The sequence below is a fragment of the Mesoplodon densirostris genome, chromosome 15 (assembly GCF_025265405.1).
Source record: "Mesoplodon densirostris isolate mMesDen1 chromosome 15, mMesDen1 primary haplotype, whole genome shotgun sequence".
NCBI classification, from domain to species: domain Eukaryota; kingdom Metazoa; phylum Chordata; class Mammalia; order Artiodactyla; family Ziphiidae; genus Mesoplodon; species Mesoplodon densirostris.
The window spans coordinates 48,709,010-48,731,102 of record NC_082675.1 but is presented as its reverse complement, the minus strand read 5'-3'; the positions used below and the strand labels follow the sequence as shown (position 1 = coordinate 48,731,102).

The window sequence follows — 22,093 nt, the reverse complement described above, 5'->3', positions numbered from 1 at the left end:
TAATTGTTTTACAATGGTGTATTAGTTTCTGCTTTATAACAAAGTGAATCAGCTATACATATACATATGTTCCCATATCTCTTCCCTCTTGCGTCTCCCTCCCACCCTCCATATTCCACCCCTCTAGGTGGTCACAAAGCACCAAGCTGATCTCCCTGTGCTATGTGGCTGCTTCCCACTAGCTATCTATTTTACATTTGGTAGTGTATATATGTCCATGCCACTCTCTCACTTCGTCCCAGCTTACCCTTCCCCCTCTCCGTGTCATCTACGTCTGCGTCTTTATTCCTGTCCTGCCCCTAGGTTCTTCATAACCATTTTTTTTCTTAGATTCCATATATATGTGTTAGCATACGGTATTTGTTTTTCTCTTTCTGACTTACTTCACTCTCTATGACAGACGCTAGGTCCATCCACCTCACTACAAATAACTCAGTTTCGTTTCTTTTTATGGCTGAGTAATATTCCGTTCTATATATGTGCAACATCTTCTTTATCCATTCATCTGTCAGTGGACACTTAGGTTGCTTCCATGTCCTGACTATTGTAAATAGAGCTGCGATGAACATTGTGGTACATGACTCTTTTTGAATTATGGTTTTCTCAGGGTATATGCCCAGTAGTGGGATTGCTGGGTCGTATGGTAGTTCTATTTTTAGTTTTCTAAGGAACCTCCATACTGTTCTCCATAGTGGCTGCACCAATTCACATTCCCACCAGCAGTGCAAGAGTGTTCCCTTTTCTCCACACATTCTCCAGCATTTATTGTTTCTAGATTTTTTTGATGATGGCCATTCTGACTGGTGTGAGATGATATCTCATTGTAGTTTTGATTTGCATTTCTCTAATGTTTAATGATGTTGAGCATTCTTTCATGTGTTTGTGGCAATCTGTATATCTTCTTTAGAGAAATGTCTATTTAGGTCTTCTGCCCATTTTTGGTTTGGGTCGTTTTTTTTTTTTTTGTTACTGAGCTGCATGAGCTGCTTGTAAATTTTGGAGATTTATCCTTTGTCTGTTGTTTCACTTGCAAATATTTTCTCCCATTCTGAGGGTTCTCTTTTCATCTTGTTTATGGTTTCCTTTGCTGTGCAAAAGCTTTTAAGTTTCATTAGATCCCATTTCTTTATTTTTGTTTTTATTTCCATTTCTCTAGGAGATGGTTTGAAAAGAATCTTGCTGTGATTTATGCCATAGAGTTGCAAAATTAAAAAAGCAGCATATCCCCACTGTTCATAACCTTCTTAGCAGATTCTGTTTGAGAACCAGCTATGGCATCACTGGCAGATTGACACCTCTTGAACACAAAGTCTCGGTTCCATTCCTCTATCTGTGCAATAGGTGGCTGAGTTACAGAATCTAACAATCCTATTGTCTGGAAAGTCTCATGGAAAGGCAGGCTTTGCAAGGACATGAGAGTCAGAAGGCTCCACACTAAATATTCCACTCACGTTGAAGGGTCCTAGGTATCCAGGTGTCACTGAGATCCTAAGTCAATGAGATAAAGTCCCTGGGCTCTGAGTGTGGATTAGCATCCTGCTTCCAATGTGTGCTAGCTTTTTGCTTTTTGACAATTTATATAATCTGTCCCAGTTTTCCCATTTGCAAAAGGGGACAATAATAGCGATTTCATGGATTTCATTATGAAGTTGAAACAAGGTAACTCTACATAGTAGGCAGGTAACAATAATTTAGTCATAAGTCTTAGTAGCACTAATAGTAGTTTTATCAAGGGGATTCATGACGTAAAATGTATTGTTTAGTGGACATAACTGCCCAGATTCTACTTCAGGAATCAGTTAAGTCACTTTGCTTAAGGTCATTCCCCTTCCTGGGACAGCTCATATCCAACGACTGATAAATAGAAGAGTAGCCTTGCCACCTTGGTCTGACTTGGGGCAAAGCTGAAGGCCCCTTCTTGCTCCAGGACTCCCCATGGAGCTGACTGAGGTTGTTGTTGGGCTGCTTTGCAGCTCAGCCTATGTTTCTGCCCAGTCCTTGATCTTCTCCCTATCTTCCCACTGGTCCCCGCTCCAGTCCAACAAGAGTTGATTCAGGTGCACTCCTTAATAAGAATCCTGCATACCAAACCCCACCTCAGAGTCAGCTTTACAGAGAACGCTGCCTTTGACAACAGGACGGGAAGACAAATAAGTCACCTCGCTCAGATATTTCACTGTGTGGCCTGAGACCTGTGACGATCAGAGATCACCTTATATCACTGTGGCATGTTCTAGGATGTTTTGAAGGTCATGGTAAGTCAGTAGTTCTCCTAGGAACTGGTAAACTTCCCAGCATTTTGCCAGTGCCCTGGTGCACCAATCAAACTTCCAGGAAGGCGATAGTACTGAGGGAAGACCTTGAGCATCTGGCTGGAAACACTCCCTGTGGCTGGTGGAAGTTGAAATTGGCAGCCCAAGCAATAAGTAACAGCTATTTTCCGTTTTGGTGACCAGTCATTTGACCTTGCTCTCTGAGTCACAGAGGTTTGGGGCATGGCAGAAAACAGAGCTTGAAAGAGTTCCCTGAGAGGAAAGAGTGAAACTCCAGATGTTTTTCTGATGGAGAGTGCAGATTTGTCCACTGGTAATAGGTTGAGTTGGTTTTGTATAGAAATACAGGTTTCAAAATTTCAAGGGACTCTTTCCCTTCTTTTCAAAGAAATGCAATTGTTTTACTCTTGCACCTTCAGACTTCTGGTCTATTTTATTATGTCTCATATACTGCCTACAGTTTTTATTGGCCTTATATTCACAAGTTCTTCTTGAATGATGTTAATTTATATAACTTCAAGGACTTGAATTCACTTAAACAATAGATTTCTCTCTTACTGACAATTAAAAAAAAAAACTTCAAAGGATGAATGAATGAATTTTAAGGAAACAAACTAATCCCCATTGCAACCAGAGTGACCTTTTTGCAACAGACACCTTGCTTAACATTGTTCACTAATTTTCTTACTATGCCTTTAAAGATTATATATAAGCTGATAGTTTATCATTTCAGCTTCATGCCTTACTATTTCCCAACTCATCTCCTTGATACACAGACACACACACACACACACACACACACACACATTTTTCAGTTACTTTCAGACAAAGTTCAAATGTAACACTCTGTTTTGGAATACAGTATATTTTTTTCCAGTCTGTAGAGGCATTTTTAATTTGGCTCCATTATTACATGTTTATTTGATAAAACCGCTGTATCTATTGTCAAGTTAGAAGAGGGAACTACCAAAGCAATCTACAGATTCAGTGCAGTCCCTATTCATCTACCAGTGGCATTCATCACAGAATTAGAACAAAAAATTTTACAATTCATATGGAAACACAAAAGACCCCGAATAGCCAAAGCAATCTTGAGAAAGAACAATGGAGCTGGAGGAATCAGGCTCCTGGACTTCAAACTACACTACAAAGCTCCAGTAATCAACACAGTGTGGTACTGGCACAAAAACAGAAATATAGATCAATGGAACAGGATAGAAAGCCCAGAGATAAACCCACGCACATATGGTCACCTAATTTATGACAAAGGAGGCAAGAACATACAATGGAGAAAAGACAGCCTCTTCAATAAGTGGTGCTTGGAAAACTGGACAGCTACTTATAAAAGAATGAAATTAGAACACTACCTAACACCATACACAGAAATAAACTCAAAGTGGATTAAAGACCTAAATGTAAGTCCAGACACTATAAAACTCTTAGAGGGAAACATAGGAAAAGCACTCTGACATAAACCACAGCAAGATCTTTTTTGACCCGCCTCCTAGAGTAATGGAAATAAAAACAAAAATAAACAAATGGGACCTAATGAAACTTCAAAGCTTTTGCACAGCAAAGGAAACCATAAACAAGATGAAAAGACAACCCTCCGAATGGGAGAAAATATTTGCAAATGAAGCAACAAAGGATTAATCTCCAAAATATGCAAACAGCTCGTGTAGCTCAATATCCAGAAAACAAACAACCCAATTAAAAAATGGGCAGAAGACATTTCACCAAAGAAGAAATACAGATGGACAAGAGGCACATGAAAAGCTGCTCGACATCACTAATTATTAGAGAAATACAAATGAAACCTGCAATGAGGTATCACCTCACACCAGTAAGAATGAGCATTATCAAAAAATCTAGAAACAATAAATGCTGGAGAGGGTGTGGAGAACAGGAAACCCTCTTGCACTTTTGGTGGGAATGTAAATTGATACAACCACTATGGAGAACAGTATGCAGGTTCCTTAAAAAACTAAAAATAGAACTACCATATGACCCAGCAATGCTACTACTGGGCATATACCCTGAGAAAACCAGAATTCAAAAAGAGACATGTACCCCAATATTCATTGCAGCACTGTTTACAATAGCCAGGACATGGAAGCAGCCTAAATGACCACTGACAGATGAATGGATAAAGAAGGTGTGGCACATATATGCAGCAAAATTGAGTTATTTATAGTGAGGTGGATGGACCTAGAGTCTGTCATACAGAATGAAGTAAGTCAGAAAGAGAAAAACAAATACCATATTCTAACACATATATATGGAATCTAAAAAAAAAAAAAAAAAAAAATTGGTACTGATGAACCTAGTGCCAGGGCAGGAATAAAGACATAGACCTAGAGAATGGACTTGAGGACATGGGATGGGAGGGGGAAGCTGGTGTGAAGTTAGAGTAGCATCAATATATATACACTACCGAATGTAAAATAGTTATCTAGTGGGAAGCAGCAGCATAGCACAGGGAGATTAGCTCGGTGCTTTGTGACCACCTAGAGGGATGGGATAGGGAAGGTGGGAGGGAGGCTTGAGAGGGAGGGGACATGGGGATATATGTATGCATATGGCTGATTCACTTTTTTGTACAATGGAAATTAACACAGTATTGTGAAGCAATTATACTCCTTTAAAGATCTATTATTTTTAAAAAGACAACTAATTTCTTTTAAATTATCAAAATACATCATTTTATAAATTGGTTTTATGTATAGGTATGTCCTTAGTTGAAGTAATATTTAAAGATAATACTTTATCTCCTCTTTCCTTCTTTGGAGTTACTTTTTTTACTTTAGGAGAGTGTAACTTTTTTTTACTTCAGGAGAGTGTAATTTTGATGGGTTGCTATACTAAGAAAAGGAAGGGTTGTAGGAGAGACTTACTGACTTGTTTCTTTATAATGTCTGTGTAGACTCTGTGATATGATGAGGGGTTCAGTAATGAAGTAGGAATTTTAGAGACATTACTCACCCTCCACCATTCTTCTTTACAAAGCTATACATCTCTTTTGAATATGGAGGACAGCTTAAATCCAAGACAGTTCCTCCCTCAATAAGAGGTTCCAAGATGTAATTCTAAAAGCAGAAGGAAATTTTTGAGTTATTTCCAAATCTGGTTGTGTGATAATATAAAGTACAACTATGAAGAATTTAAGACTCTCTATCCAAGTAGCAAAAGAGAAGATTTTTCCACATATTTTTTGCCCACTAACTTTCAAGAAATGATTCTTTAAAAATAAAAAAGGAAAAAAAAAAAAGAGAAATTTTTCTAGCCAAATGGAGAATCTGAACATATTTTGCAAACTTTAAACTTGAATTTACTTTGCCTTCAAAATTGAATGTGTTCATTCTGGAAAATAGTATTAAAAACAAACAGATAGTTTTTAAAAAGAGGGATTGAAGACTATCTAGTTTTTCCTTTTTGATTTTCCTACTTCGGTATTTTAGTTCAGGATTATAAAATACAAACTAAATTGAATGGAAATTCTGTATTCTATTTCCTGGTCTTGTAGCACTTACTAATTTTGCCTCAGATAACGTCAGGTTTATTTATAAAAAAATTATGACACTCAATTTGTAATGAGCAGTTTACTCTTCGTTTTAACCTAAGTAAAATGCATTTTATGTTAGCAGTTGTCTTAAAATGTTTTTTGATATTCTATAAATAAAACCTCCTTTTTAAAAAATTTGATAATATATAGGGCAGAGAAGAATTCTTGAAAAAACTCACTCGAGGTGAAGTGGCTAATGGAATGCTGATTCAGGTAATCCCAATTTGGTTTCAATATTTTATTCTTCCTTTAATTTACATTTTACATAGCATTTTAAATTTGCCTGTAATGAGGCATCTTTTCACTACTTGGTTTGCAAGCCAGCAGTTTTCTCTCCTTAGTTGATGACAGTTGCCCTCTGTGTACGATTAGCAGTGTCTGATCATGCATAAAGAAACTGACCTCTCATATACATATCTCATTTTGTGGTTTAATGGGAATTTCTGCCAGCCTAGTAAAAGGGCAGTGGGATCTTATTCCCAAGTGTCTCTTTAGTTTGCTTTGTGATGATGTTATGTTTTCTTTACTTTTAATGTCTTTCAATTGGACTCTTTTATTTAAGACTGAAAAGAAAACATGCTATGATATTTCTATATAAAGATTTTGAAACTAAAGCATTATAACTACCAAAATCAATTTTACTTTTTTAAAAATCTTTATCTACCACCTGCATATCCTTTGGGACCTAGATTGGATGTTCTGAACACTGGCATGTTTGTAGACTGCCTCCCCTTCAGAAATACATAAATATTTGAAACCATTACTATAAAAAGAATAAAATCAAGAGGCAAAACAGTCTAAGACAGTGTTAATTTTAAAAATTATTTAAGATTATCTGTACCTCTGTTCCTCTTTGAAGCAAACACAAATTTTGTGATTTTTTTCTATTGGGAAATTCGATATTTTCAAACATATAAAAGCAGTGTCTCTCTAATTCTATATGCTTGAAAATGCCAAATTCCCTAATTTATTTCTCTCTGTAGATAAGCCCAATAATTCCATAATCTTCCAATCCTTTTTGCTTAATAGTTTGTTATTAACTTCTTGTTTATTAGTTTTATTTGGTCTTAGAATGCAGAAATTACATATATTTCAATATTTGTTATTAACGTGCCATCTAACCTTATTATCCTCCAGTACTTACTTAAGGATATTTGATTTTTATTGTCTATTAAATTTTTTCCTCATTTTTTGTAATATTATCTCAGTTCTTTTTAAATATGCTATATTCGTACCTAATGCTTTTTTATGGTGGAATTTATTGTTTTGATTTTTAGACATTACTGACCAGCACAGGATAGAGTCTCAATAAATGTTTAGGTAATTAATAACAATGAATCATTTAAAAAATCTTTGCTGGCAGAAAAGACTGTTTTCCCTTCAAGAAGAACAGGCACTTGAGAAGCAGGATCTTATGAGAAAGAAAGCAATATATGCCTTAGCACTGGCAGAAATGGAGATACCACTGCTTAAACTAGAAGAAGAAGCTGTAAAACTCAGAACTTGCCACAAAGAACATTCTGATGTAAGCATTTATAATTAATCCAGAAACTAATTTGCAGGAATATTCAGGTCAATAAATCATCTATGCAATTTTACATTATCATTTGGAAAATTATGATTTCACATAGGAAGACATAAAAGCATGGACAAAATAAGTAACTATTTTATGACCATACAACTGATCTACAGTGGAATTATATAGCAAGACTATTAACGCTATTACCTGGAACCCCACACTTTATCTTAGAGAGTACTTAGGAAAAGCAGTTTTCAAATGGGTGAGTAGTGATTTTTCTGGTATAATTACCCACTGTAGTAAATTTAATTCAAAGTCTTCACTGCTTGTTAATAAAATTCCAAAGCTACGTTTGCTCAATTATAGAATATAATGCATCTTGACATTTTCGTGGTAAATTTTTGATGTATGTAAATGAAGGTAAGACAGCTGGGATGAAAAATAAAGCAAATGTTGATAAAATATTTTCAAAACAACAAGTTTATGGTAGTAACTGATATTACTAGCCCTTCCCAAAGAAAAATTTAGTAGAAAAATATGCATACACCATATCATTAGTCTTTTGGAGAATTAGAAGGTGTGGTAGGAATTATACATTCTTGTCCTTGGCTGCAGGGAGGACGCACGTATATTCATTTGGGCCATTTTGGCAACAGCGTTTTTTCTTTCTTTGCAAATGATGATGTAACTTTATATTCTTAGTCTTTAATAATTTTCAAATTTCATTATTTTAAAAACAGTGATTTTCAAAGTTCTCCTATTACGAATGTTTATTTTTGTCTTCAAAGCATCTCTCTGAAGTAGGCAAGAGAGAGTTTATCTGTAACATAGACATGAGAAAACTTGGGCCTACTTGCATGAAGCCACTTGTACAATGCCATAAACCATGGAAACAGCAAATTCTGAGTGTACTTCTCGGGGCTTCTAAACGCTTATCCTAGAGCTCATGTAATGAATCTATAACCAGTTCTAACACCTAGTGAGATAAATGATTTTAATAATGGCTCCTCCTTACATTAATGATAGGAGTTTATTAATTGCCTCAAAGCCTTGGTGTAATCATCTGAGTATGATAATGAATTCCAGAAAAGATTAATGACTTTTTTCTTATTTTATAATAGCCATTGTTTTATACCTTCTTGTAGTTCAGTAATCATTTTTGTTTTATTATTCTTTAATAGTGTATAAATCATAAGAACTATTAATTTAGCATAAACTCCTTTAAAGAGTAAGTTTTCATACACTTTCTATAATGATTGCTGAAAATTTCGAGTTTTAATTTTGGTTAAAATATTTTAAATATTGTGAGGAAAAGTTATTATTTCTATGTGAGTTTATTAGTTTTTGTTACTTAGCTAAAATTGATTAGACTTTTATTTTCTTGGGTAATTCAAATTGAATATTGGGATTATGGATATCCTAGTATGTTTTTGTAATTCATGTGTGGTGAATTCCTTTCCTTTTATACCAAAATATATGTTGTTGTTATTAAAATAGTTGCTTGGGAACTACCTGGTCTAAACCAAGATAATTGGATTGTAAATGTTGCACATCTTAATTTCTAAATGTCCTATAGTTACTAGGTGAAATAATTGAGAGGAAAGAATATGTTAAAAGACATGTAGAGAAAACAGAGAAAAAATTACGAAGAAAGGTGAAGAAAACCCAGGATGCATTAAAGAAAACTGAGGTAAGAAATTTAATGTCAAAAAATAATTTTGAATTTACAATCTTTTAATCTCAATGAAAACTATGCCAGCAAATTTAATTTTAGGTGGATGTCTCTCATTTCTAATTGGTTGCACTAAATTGATTCTGCATGCATGCATGCACATGGGCGCACGAACACATACACACACACACACACACACACAGTCTCTGTGTCTTCATTTTCTCTCTTATAGTGTCTTTCCCACTGGTCTAATGTATCCTCCTGTTACCTTTCCTACAAAGTAGAGATAGGGATTTGTAGTGTCTAAGATAGTACCATGTTTCTGAAGATGAGACCAATGTACAGATTGAAACATTTGTTAATATCTGACGTCTAAATGTTACCCTCAAGCTGGTACGTAGGCAGCATGAACAAATGGCTATATATCAAAGGACTTCAGGGCTTTTTCCAACTCAGAAATATTTACTCCCTTAAAATCCTCACATCTAACATTCTAACTTTAGAGAATCATTGGATATGGGAAAGTAGAGATAGTCCATTGTCTTTAATTTGCTATCCTCTGGATATATTTTAAAGGTAGCACCAATATGATTTGTTAGTGGACAGCTTGTGGGACATGGGATGGAGGTGTAATCATATCCTTTAAATAAAGTTAACCCTGTACAGGGCCACAAAAGAAATATTTTTTTAATTGCCAAGGAAAATAATATGTATAATAATAATATTAATATTTTGCATGTTTTTTATATGTCAGGCATTGTTCTAAGTGCTCAGACCTATTAACTAATTTCATCTTCATGATAACCCTATGAAGAGTGTACTATTATTATCTCCATTCTACAGTTGAAGAATCTGATGCATTGTTTCTTAATTAACTTGTTCAGTTTCACCCAGCTTGTTAATTCAATGTATCTGGCACTAGAAGCTCTGCTCCTGACCATTACATTATACTGGTCAAATCATACAGGTTACTTTTATTGACCCCAGTGAAGTAAAATCAGAACTCAATAATAAAAAATATAGCAGAAAGAAAACATATGTAGACCACTGGAAATGTTTTTTAAATCACATTTTCTTTATTTACTTCTGTGGTAAGGAATATTTAGAATTACAAATTACCATTTATTACAAGTGACTGATGATAAACTATAAAGCAAAATTTATGGAATGGGCCAACATTTTAATTTGGTATTACCAATAAATTATTTTGGTAAGAAGAACTAAAAATACTTAGCATATCTATGAAAGGCAAAAAGAACGTGCCATGAGAAAAATTAAAAGAGACATAATTATATACGAAATTGCATAGCAATTTGTTTTAAAATCTTGATGAAGTATATAATTTATTTTTGAAATACAAATGATGAAAACTGGGTGAAGAGAAAAAAATAACAAAAATGGATCAATAACAATAAAATTGGTCTAAACTCTACCAGTAAAGGCAAGAACAAGCACAGATGCTTTATAGGCCTCCCCACAAAACCAGGTAGAGAGCATAAGAAAGCATGGAAAGCTTCTAAATTTATTCTATAAAAATATAACCCTGAAACCATAACTGAAAAGTATTAGCATAAGTAAGAAATCTGTAGGTGATCTCACTTATGAACGTAGATGACAAAATCTTAAATATATCAGTGAATTGAATTTTACAGTGTGCTAAAAATAATATACTTTACAAAATAAGATTCCTTTGAAGAATGTGAAGATGACTGAGCATAAACAAGTGTACTAATATAATTCACTGCATTTACACAAGTGAAAGACAGCCTAAAATATTTGATAAAATTTGAAAGCCACTGATTTATTTAAAAAAACCTCTTAACTGTCTAGATATATAATGAAAACATCCATACCTTAATAACATGTGTTATACTGTCTACCAGTATTTTCCAGCAAACATGATACTTAATTATGAAACATTAAAAATAAGTCCATTAAAATCAGGAACAAAACTTCAGGCCAGCTCTTACAACCCAGCACACTGCTGTTATTGATGACAAATTACTTGTAACATGTGTCACAAAAGATAAAACATATGTGTTCAAGACTGCAGTGGAATGCCACCACGGTTCTTATATCCACATCTGAATATTTGCTAAAATATTAACTAAAAATTGCCAAAGGTTAACAAATATAAATAAATTCCAATGAAAAACATGACTGAATACTTTGTGTGTATGCTCAGTATTATAGAAGTTACTAAGAGTTTGAGGGTTAGAGAAGAAGGGTTCATTTTCTTTTGTTTGTCCTTCAAATTGATTTGTCTTTCCACTTACTACTGAGTACTTAAAATGTCTTAAACATTGTTGGAATTTCCTGGAGTTGGAGAAGTAAAAGAAGAAGTTGGTTCACTCAAGAAACACATCATCTTGCTGGGGATCAGACAAGGAAACAGACAGCCTTAATGCATTGTGAGCAGAGCCATGACAATGGTGTAATGGTGTGGGAAGAGTCAAGAAGGAGGAAACGCAGCTGAATCAAGGGCATCCAGGAAGATTTTTCAGGGGAGGTGATGCCTAAGAATGATAATTACTAATGGAGAAATTGAAGGTTGAATATTTGCCTTGCCGTGATGTTTAGAGAACAGAGATGATATACACAAAAAGACTAAAAGAATAATTGCCACTGGAAGCCTTCAACAAATGGTTTCCATTATTATTGTTAGCATTATTATTATTATTATAAATTTTAACTTGAAGAAATGAAGTTAGGGCTTTTTAGAAACAGACCTTGTGTTTGCAAAGCAAGGAGATCATGTGAGACTGCTATGTGTTTGTGGAATTGCAAGCACTTCGGTATGACCAGAGTTATGAGTTATAAGAGTGCAAATATATGAAGCTAATGAGACGGGCAATGCCTAGATGAAGAAATGCCTTGTGTGTCATTCTATGGAACCCCATCCTGAAGAAACTTGCAAACATCATTAATAGCATTTATTAAGTCCTCATTATGTTGACTGGTATATAAACAACACTAAAGCAGCATTTCTACCTTCTAAGAACCTAAGTTAGACAAATAATTTTATCTTTTACTGTGTGTAAGCATTTCAGTCATGGGCCAAGCTAAACAGTATTACTGAATTTTATGTTTAACCTCAAGTTAAATCTTAAGTGTGGAATCTGGACATATTGTATTTAGATAACATAATAATATTTATTGAATATTAAATAAATATTTTAAATATCTGAAATTAATAATTTAGAATCTGAATATAATTTTTATTATCTGTTTTTTTTTTTGTGGTACATGGGCCTCTCACTGTTGTGGCCTCTCCCGTTGCAAAGCACAGGCTCCGGACGTGCAGGTCCAGTGGCCATGGCTCACGGGCCCAGCTGCTCTGCAGCATGTGGGATCTTCCCGGACCGGGGCACGAACCCATGTCCCCTGAATCGGCAGGCGGACTCTCAACCACTGTGCCACCAGGGAAGCCCCTATCTAATATTTTTTAAATATGTGGTTTTCAAATTTTTGAGATAAGGAGATAATGAAAAATCTTGTATGGTAAAACATTAATTAACTTCATTTTAGATTTCTAGACCCTTCTGGGTCTGGACATGACACTGTCTTTGGGTGGAAAGCCTCAAAGTTGCTGATACCTGTGTCACCAGGCTAGAGAAAAAAATAAGCCAAAGAATTATAAATGTACTGTTCATATGCCTCGATTCCCATTTGATCTAGTGACACTTCAGCATTCATCAAGACTCACAAATGGTTCTTAGAGTCCCCAAGCTTTTGCTCACTCAAGATATGCAGATGTTGATATATACTCTTGATCGACATGTGGCATCTAACAATTTCTTTTCACACTGTGGGGACATCTCTAATATTTTTGATGCCATGGAAGGGGATATGGTGCTCACATTTACCAAAGACTCACTGATGGTACCCATGAAAGGTGTCAAAATACACTTTTTGCTTTTCACTGCTGTCTGCAGGAATTGCACTCTTTCTTTCCTTTAGTGTAAAATCCTCTGGCACCACCTTCAGCATCGCTGAATTGGCTGGTATGGTCTAAGTTGTTGACCCCATTGCTTCTGAAATCTCAGTTTCCAATGAAAATCATTATTGAAGATTACGGCATGCGTTATGGAATCTGAACGAAAAGTCAGGTTTAGTGATAGCATGCTGTACCCGCAATTGCCCAGCCTCTCTAACTTGTTCCTACTTATTTTTACCCATACTTGTGCCTCCTCACACTTTTTGTTTGGTTGAATTTTCTCCCAGAAATAACATAATATTCTAGTAGGCCCACTGAAGAATCCTTGTCAGCCATCTCAACTACCTTCTGGTACCAAACAAACAAACAAACAAAAAAACCCCATTTATTAGTAGAAGAGTTCCAGAAGCTCCAGAAAAAAAAAAAAAAAGAAAAGAAGGGATGATATGAAAATTCGAATACAGTACTCAATTTTCCAAATCTTGGACAAACAAAAGAGTTTTATAGGAAAATAAGTATAAAAGATTAGCAATTCATTCTTCTTGAAATCTGTAAGAATTAGAAAGCACATGGGGAAAACGGGAGGAAAACAGGAGCAACGGGAGCAGCTGAGACTGAGAAATCCACTAGGAGAGCAGCACCAGCTAGAAGCAGTGCGAGACGTGGGGAAAAACAACCTTCAGTGAGTCAGTCACCCAGTCAGTGAATCAGTCCGTCAACATAAACACTAACAGTTATGAAGGGATCATGGAAAAATCGATACAAAATCAAATCTCCAACCTGGAATGGGACTGGCCAGCCTTTTGGGGAATTGTGCTTGTATTAAACATTGACTCCTTTTTCTTAAACATCAGAACAATATATATTCTTGCCTGCCTTTAGTGTACATGTTTGATAACCCGTGACCACATGCTGGCATCTTAAGAGACATGCCTTTCAGTTGTGCATGTATTTGTGTGGGAAGGGAGACAAGTTAGTGCAGGGTAGAGAGGGAGGGAGAGGAAGGGCGTAGAGAGAGAATAGATAGTTATAACCCATCTTTTAGAAAACCTTATCAGATGTAAGAGAAGAGAACACGAACCTAAGTTGTTACTTATATTGATAAGAGATTACTATTTGCTTTTAATTGTTCACATGGCCAAAAGTATTTGTGTTTCTAAATTGCAAGGATTTGAAAATCCTAGTACTTAAAATATTCCTGAATTTTTTTTCAGGATAAACGCTCAATAACTTTTAAAGAAATAGAGACCACTAAAAGTAAAATAATTATTTATCATGCAAAAATAAATCAATTGAATAAAGACTTAGAAGAAAAACTAAAGGAAAAGAATGTTTTTGACCACACACTTGACTGTTTAAAGTAAGTAAAATTTATCAAAATATTAAATGCTTAATATGTGATTTATAAAAGAGATGTGATCAAATTTCCATGTTTAAAATTTATTCTTCAAATGATCCATATTTTCTGTCATGATTTGATGTGAAATATATATGTGATATTTGATAATTTTGGTTTAAAAACATAATCGTAAATTGCTGTCATTTTTCATTGCTCCTCTGGGTTTATTCTTATTGTAATAACTACTAATGTTTCTCCTTTGTCAAGCATAAGAACTTTTATTCATTATGAAATTCATAACCTCTCCCACTAATTTCAGCATTTTTCACTTATATGACTTGGTTAATAATATATATTTTTTCACCCAACCTTTTTTGATAACAGTTTTGAGGTAAGAGTTTAGAAATTCTATAAAACCTCATGTAATTTATTCACATTAATTGTCCTCAAAAGCCTCTTATACAGTCCCCTCATTAGTCTCGGGCATACCTGACAAAGGCATTTCACTTTGAGAATGTTCATGCTTTAAGACTCTTACTGTATCTATAGACCCCCACTTAGAACTTGCATACTCTTCCTTTACTCTTCTTGGTTCTTATTGAGTATTTCCTATTTTATAATACATTGAGGACAGGATTTGGAGGACTACTGGAGGAATATACATTGGTCACATTTAGGAATGCTGGTCTTATTTAAATATAGAAGGCTAATACAGCATTAGCAAAATCATAAATCATAACACTTGAGGGATAAAGTGTCAGAAAAATAGTTATACACAATCTAATACCATGTATCTTAATGGAGTTAAGTCAATGAACTCAACAAGGATTTGTTTAGCTATTAAAACAGGATTTTATTTTTTATTTAAGTTTATTACAAAACTTACTTTCAAAATGATCATACAGCTTTACCTGAAAATTACTAAATCATATACAGAATATCAGGTAAGATATTACCTGATATTACTTTGAAAGCTATGTATCCATATTGTTTAATATCTGTAAGAATATTTGGGGACTCAAAGGGATAAGTGTGAAATTATATAATTTACACTAAACTTATATTTTGTTCAGGAGCTGATGATTTTTTTTTCCAGGATTCTTACCATTTCAATTCTTAAATTTTCTTCCATCCTGTGCCTAGATTATATTGCTTTTCAGGCAAGAACAGTCACCGTATACCAGTGAATCAATTCCATCCCTAAACTTGACCAAACTCTGCCTTTGCCCTGGAAGAGGAGAAAATGAATAGCTGACACTGTGTATCATTTACAAATCTATTAATTAACAGTGATGATGGACAGTGTCAAGTAAGATTTAAAGCTAAGACTGATTGACTTCCTAGTGTGCCAGGCGTTTTGTGGGCAATCTAAGCACCTATCTCATCCAGTTCTCACAGTGAATTCTTAAATCCTGTCATAACATTCCCACATGAATGCCAGAGAAACAGAGACTCAGGGAAATTAAATAATTAAGATTGCACTGCTAATTAGTGGTAGAGCTACTCCAGCTTAGGTTTGTCCTGTTCCAAAGTGTGTGCTCTTTGTTTCTTTGTTGTTTGTTTGTTTGTTTTTTTACATCTTTATTGGAGTATAATTGCTTTACAATGGTGTGGTAGTTTGTGCTTTATAACAAAGTGAATCAGTTATACATATACATATGTTCCCATATCTCTTCCCTCTTGCATCTTGCTCCCTCCCACCCTCCATCCCTATCCCACCCCTCTAGGTGGTTACAAAGCATGGAGCTGATCTCCCTGTGCTATGCGGCGGCTTCCCACTAGCTATTTTACATTTGGTAGTGTATATATGTCCATGCCACTCTCTCACTTTGTCACAGCTTACCCTTCCCCCTCCCCATATCCTCAAGTCCATTCTCTAGTAGGTCTGTGTCTTTATTCCCATCTTACCCCTAGGTTCTTCATGACATTTTTTTCCTTAGATTCCATATATATGTGTTAGCATACGGTATTTGTCTTTCTCTTTCTGACTTACCTCACTCTGTACGACAGACTCTAGGTCCATCCAGCTCACTACAAATAACTCAATTTCGTTTCTTTTTATGGCTAATATTCCATTGTATATATGTGCCACATCTTCTTTATCCATTCATCCGATGATGGACACATAGGTTGCTTCCATCTCCTGGCTATTGTAAATAGAGCTGCAATGAACATTTTTGTACATGACTCTTTTTGAATTATGGTTTTCTCAGGGTATATGCCCAGTAGTGGGATAGCTGGGTCATATGGTAGTTCTATTTTTAGATTTTTAAGGAACCTCCATACTGTTCTCCATAGTGGCTGCACCAATTCACATTCCCACCAGCAGTGCAAGAGTGTTCCCTTTTCTCCACACCTTCTCCAGCATTTACTGTTTCTAGATTTTTTGATGATGGTCATTCTGACTGGTGTGAGATGATATCTCATTGTAGTTTTGATTTGCATTTCTCTAATGATTAATGATGTTGAGCATCCTTTCATGTGTTTGTTGGCAATCTGTATATCTTCTTTGGAGAAATGTCTATTTAGGTCTTCTGCCCTTTTTTGGATTGGGTTGTTTCTTTTTTTGTTATTGAGCTGCATGAGCTGCTTGTAAATCTTGGAGATTAATTGACTCCCTAAACTAGGACTGGAACGGAAGATTACTGAAGATTAACTGTACTAGGAATAATCTACTGATACTTTCACCTAGTGTCAATGTTGATATTAGTGAATGCTTACATAGGACATCTCGTAAGAATTATGGATGTTGTTAGTACGAGTGATGAAGTGGAAAAAACAGAGGCAAGACAGATGAAACGGAAGGACTTTATTCCATTTTAAAGGAGAGACACCCATCTAAAAAATATGACTAGAGTCATGTTTTCAAATTTCCTGATAACAACCATAGTAGAGAGAGAGGAAAAAATGAGTACTTTGTGTTGAGCTGCTGAATCAAATAGAGGTAGTCGGAACTGGATTTGAATTCTGGTTCTGTCATTTACTAATTAGCTTATGCAAGCTAATAATACCAAAGTTTAGCTTTTTCATCTGTTAGATTGATGAAATAATTATTCTTTCATAGGGTGGTGGTTGTATTAAATGAGATATTATATTCAAAGCACATTAACATTTTAGCCCCCCCCAAAATTTTAGTCCTGCTGCCTTTATAACTAATTGTGCAAATGATTCAATTTTCCATACCAGTAGAGATGAAAACGAATGTGGGTAACATAAGACTGTGCTGAGCTTTTGCAGCTCTGCTTATTCTAGATTCTGGGTTACTGATCAAGTCTGGCAGTTATTTCTAAAGCGTATTTATTTTTGCAGTATTGTTTTAACCACTCTTTGATGCTTTTTCTACTAGTATAGTCCCTAATATAACTACTGATTTCATCATAAAAATAATTATACCTCTGTGTCAGGATGTACTTAGTTGCAAATGACAGAATACACAAGGGCACATATACACACGCGAGGGCACACACATACACAAACACATTCAAACACCAGCTTAAACAATAGTGAAGACTTCCGGGTAAGATGGCGGAAGAGTAAGACGCGGAGATCACCTTCCTCCCCACGGATACACCAGAAATACAGCTACACGTGGAACAACTCCTACAGAACACCTACTGAACGCTGGCAGAAGACCCCAGACCTCCCAAAAGGCAAGAAACTCCCCACATACCTGGGTAGGGCAAAGCGGAGAGATCCCCACACAGAGGATCGGTGCCGAGCAACACTCACCAGCCCGAGAGGCTTGTCTGCTTGCCCGCTGGGGCGCGCAGCGCTGGAAGCTGAGGCTCGGGCTTCGGTCAGAGCGCAGAGAGAGGACTGGGGCTGGCGGCGAGAACTCAGCCTGAAGGGGTCTAATGTGCCACAGCTAGCCAGGAGGGAGTCCGGGAAAACTCTGGAGCTGCCGAAGAGGCAAGAGACTTTTTCTTCCCTCTTGGTTTCCTGGTGCGCGAGGAGAGGGAATTAAGAGCGCTGCTTAAAGGGGCTCCACAGACGGGCGCGAGTCGCGACTGAAAGCGCGGAGCCCAGAGACGGGCGTGGGACGCTGGGGCTGCTGCTGCCGCCGCCGAGAAGCCTGTGTGCGAGCGCAGGTCACTGCCCACACCGCCCTTCCGGGAGCCTGTGCAGCCCGCCACTGCCGGGGTCCCGGGATCCAGGGGCGGCTTCCCTGGGAGAACGCACGGCGCGCCTCGGGCTGGTGCAACGTCACGCCGACCTCTGCCGCTGCAGGCTCGCCCCGCACTCCGTGCCCCTCCCTCCCGCCCGGCCTGAGTGAGCCAGAGTCCCCGAAGAGGCTGCTCCTTTAACCCTGTCCTGTCTGAGCAAAGAACAGACGCCCTCGGGCGACCTACATGCAGAGGCGGGGCCAAATCCAAAGCTGAGACCCAGGAGCTGTGAGAACAAAGAAGAGAAAGGGAAACCTCTCCCAGCAGCCTCAGAAGCAGCGGATTAAAGCTCCACAATCAACTTGATGTACCCTGCATCTGTGGAATACATGAATAGACAACACATCATCCCAAACTGAGGAGCCCGGAGTCAGTGCTGTGCCTCTGAGGTGGGAGAGCCAACTTCAGGACACTGGTCCACAAGAGACCTCCCAGCTCCACATAATATCAAACGGCAAAAATCTTCCAGAGATCTCCATCTCAACACCAGCACCCAACTTCACTCAACGACCAGCAAGCTACAGTGCTGGACACCCTATGCCAAACAACTAGCAAGACAGGAACACAACGCCACCCATTAGCAGAGAGGTGGGCTAAAATCATAAAAAGTCCGCAGGCACCCCAAAACACACCACCAGACGTGGACCTGCCCACCAGAAAGACAAGATCCAGCCTCATCCACCAGAACACAGGCACTAGTCCCCTCCACCCCTCCACTAGTAACCCACTAAACCAACCTTAGCCACTGGGGACAGACACCAAAAACAACGGGAACTACGAACCTGTAGCCTGCAAAAAGGAGACCCCAAACACAGTAACATAAGCAAAATGAGAAGACAGAAAAACACACAGCAGGAGAAGGAGCAAGATAAAAAACCACCAGACCTAACAAATGAAGAGGTAATAGGCAGTCTACCTGAAAAAGAATTCAGAATAATGATAGTAAAGATGATCCAAGATTCTATTTCCCAGATCCCAAATCTTGGAAATAGAATAGACAAAATGCAAGAAACAGTTAACAAGGACCTAGAAGAACTAAAGATGAATCAAGCATCGATTAAAAGCACAATACATGAAATAAAAAATACTCTAGATGGGATCAATAGCAGAATAACTGAGGCAGAAGAACGGATAAGTGAGGTGGAAGATAAAATAGTGGAAATAACTGATGCAGAGCAAAATAGAGAAAAAAGAATGAAAAGAATAGAGGACAGTCTCAGAGACCTCTGGGACAACATTAAACGCACCAACATTCGAATTATAGGGGTTCCAGAAGAAGAAGAGAAAAAGAAAGGGACTGAGAAAATATTTGAAGAGATTATAGTTGAAAACTTCCCTAATATGGGAAAGGAAATAGTTAATCAAGTCCAGGAGGCACAGAGAGTCCCATACAGAATAAATCCAAGGAGAAATACGCCAAGACACATATTAATCAAACTGTCAAAAATTAAACACAAAGAAATCATATTAAAAGCAGCAAGGCAAAAACAACAAATAACACACAAGGGAATCCCCATCAGGATAACAGCTGATCTCTCAGCAGAAACTCTACAAGCCAGAAGGGAGTGGCAGGACATAATTAAAGTGATGAAGGAGAAAAACCTGCAACCAAGATTACTCTACCCAGCAAGGATCTCATTCAGATTTGATGGAGAAATTAAAACGTTTACAGACAAGCAAAAGCTGAGAGAGTTCAGCACCACCAAACCAGCTTTACAACAAATGCTAAAGGAACTTCTCTAGGCAAGAAACACAACAGAAGGAAAAGACCTACAATAACGAACCCAAAACAATTAAGAAAATGGGAATAGGAACATACATATCGATAATTACCTTAAATGTAAATGGACTAAATGCTCCCACCAAAAGATACAGATTGGCTGAATGGATACAAAAACAAGACCCATATATATGCTGTCTACAAGAGACCCACTTCAGACCTAGAGACACATACAGACTGAAAGTAACGGGATGGAAAAAGATATTCCATGCAAATGGAAACCAAAAGAAAGCTGGAGTAGCAATTCTCATATCAGACAAAATAGACTTTAAAATAAAGACTACTAGAAGAGACAAAGAAGGACACTACATAATGATCAAGGGATCGATCCAAGAAGAAGATATAACAATTGTAAATATTTATGCACCAAACATAGGAGCACCTCAATAAATAAGGCAAATGCTAACAGCCATAAAAGGAGAAATCGACAGTAACACAATCATAGTAGGGGACTTTAACACCCCACTTTCACCAATGGACAGATCATCCAAAATGAAAATAAATAAGGAAACACAAGCTTTAAATGATACATTAAACAAGATGGACTTAATTGATATTTATAGGACATTCCATCCAAAAACAACAGAATACACATTTTTCTCAAGTGCTCATGGAACATTCTCCAGGATAGATCATATCTTGGGTCACAAATCAAGCCTTGGTAAATTTAAGAAAATTGAAATTGTATCAAGTATCTTTTCTGACCACAATGCTATGAGACTAGATATCAATTAGAGGAAAAGAGCTGTATAAAATACAAACACATGGAGGCTAAACAATACACTACTTAATAATGCACATGGAGGCTAAACAATACACTACTTAATAATGAAGTGATCACTGAAGAAATCAAAGAGGAAATTAAATAATACCTAGAAACAAATGACAATGGAGACACGACGACCCAAAACCTATGGGATGCAGCAAAAGCAGTTCTAAGAGAGAAGTTTATAGCAATACAATCCCACCTTAAGAAACAGGAAACATCTCGAATAAACAACCTAACCTTGCACCTAAAGCAATTAGAGAAAGAAGAACAAAAACATCCCAAAGTTAGCAGAAGGAAAGAAATCATAAAGATCAGATCAGAAATAAATGAAAAAGAAATGAAGGAAACGATAGCAAAGATCAATCAAACTAAAAGCTGGTTCTTTGAGAAGATAAACAAAATTGATAAACCATTAGCCAGACTCATCAAGAAAAAAAGGGAGAAGACTCAAATCAATAGAATTAGAAATGAAAAAGGAGAAGTAACAACTGACACTGCAGAAATACAAAAGATCATGAGAGATTACTATAAGCAACTCTATGCCAATAAAATGGACAACCTGGAAGAAATGGACAAATTCTTAGAAATGCACAACCTGCCAAGACTGAATCAGGAAGAAATAGAAAATATGAACAGACCAATCACAAGCACTGATATTGAAACTGTGATAAAAAATCTTCCAACAAACAAAAGCCCAGGACCAGATGGCTTCACAGGCGAATTCTATCAAACATTTAGAGAAGAGCTAACACCTATCCTTCTGAAACTCTTCCAAAATATAGCAGAGGGAGGAACACTCCCAAACTCATTCTATGAGGCCACCATCACCTTGATACCAAAACCAGGCAAGGATGTCACAAAGAAAGAAAAATACAGGCCAATATCACTGATGAACATAGATGCAAAAATCCTAAACAAAATACTAGCAAACAGAATCCAACAGCACATTAAAAGGATCATACACCATGATCAAGTGGGGTTTATTCCAGGAATGCAAGGATTCTTCAATATACGCAAATCAATCAACATGATACACCATATTAACAAATTGAAGGAGAAAAACCATATGATCATCTCAA

The 22,093-nt window shown here is 36.7% G+C and overlaps 1 protein-coding gene across 1 annotated transcript in view; it reads left to right on the top strand.

Moving 5' to 3' along the window:
- The window catches only part of CCDC178 (coiled-coil domain containing 178), a 394,667-nt gene that overhangs the window by 116,347 nt on the left and 256,227 nt on the right, over positions 1-22,093 (top strand). The window contains 4 exon segments of the mRNA XM_060118365.1: positions 5,986-6,048; positions 7,199-7,360; positions 8,931-9,044; positions 14,178-14,323. Of these exon segments, the coding sequence (XP_059974348.1) occupies positions 5,986-6,048; positions 7,199-7,360; positions 8,931-9,044; positions 14,178-14,323 (485 nt within the window).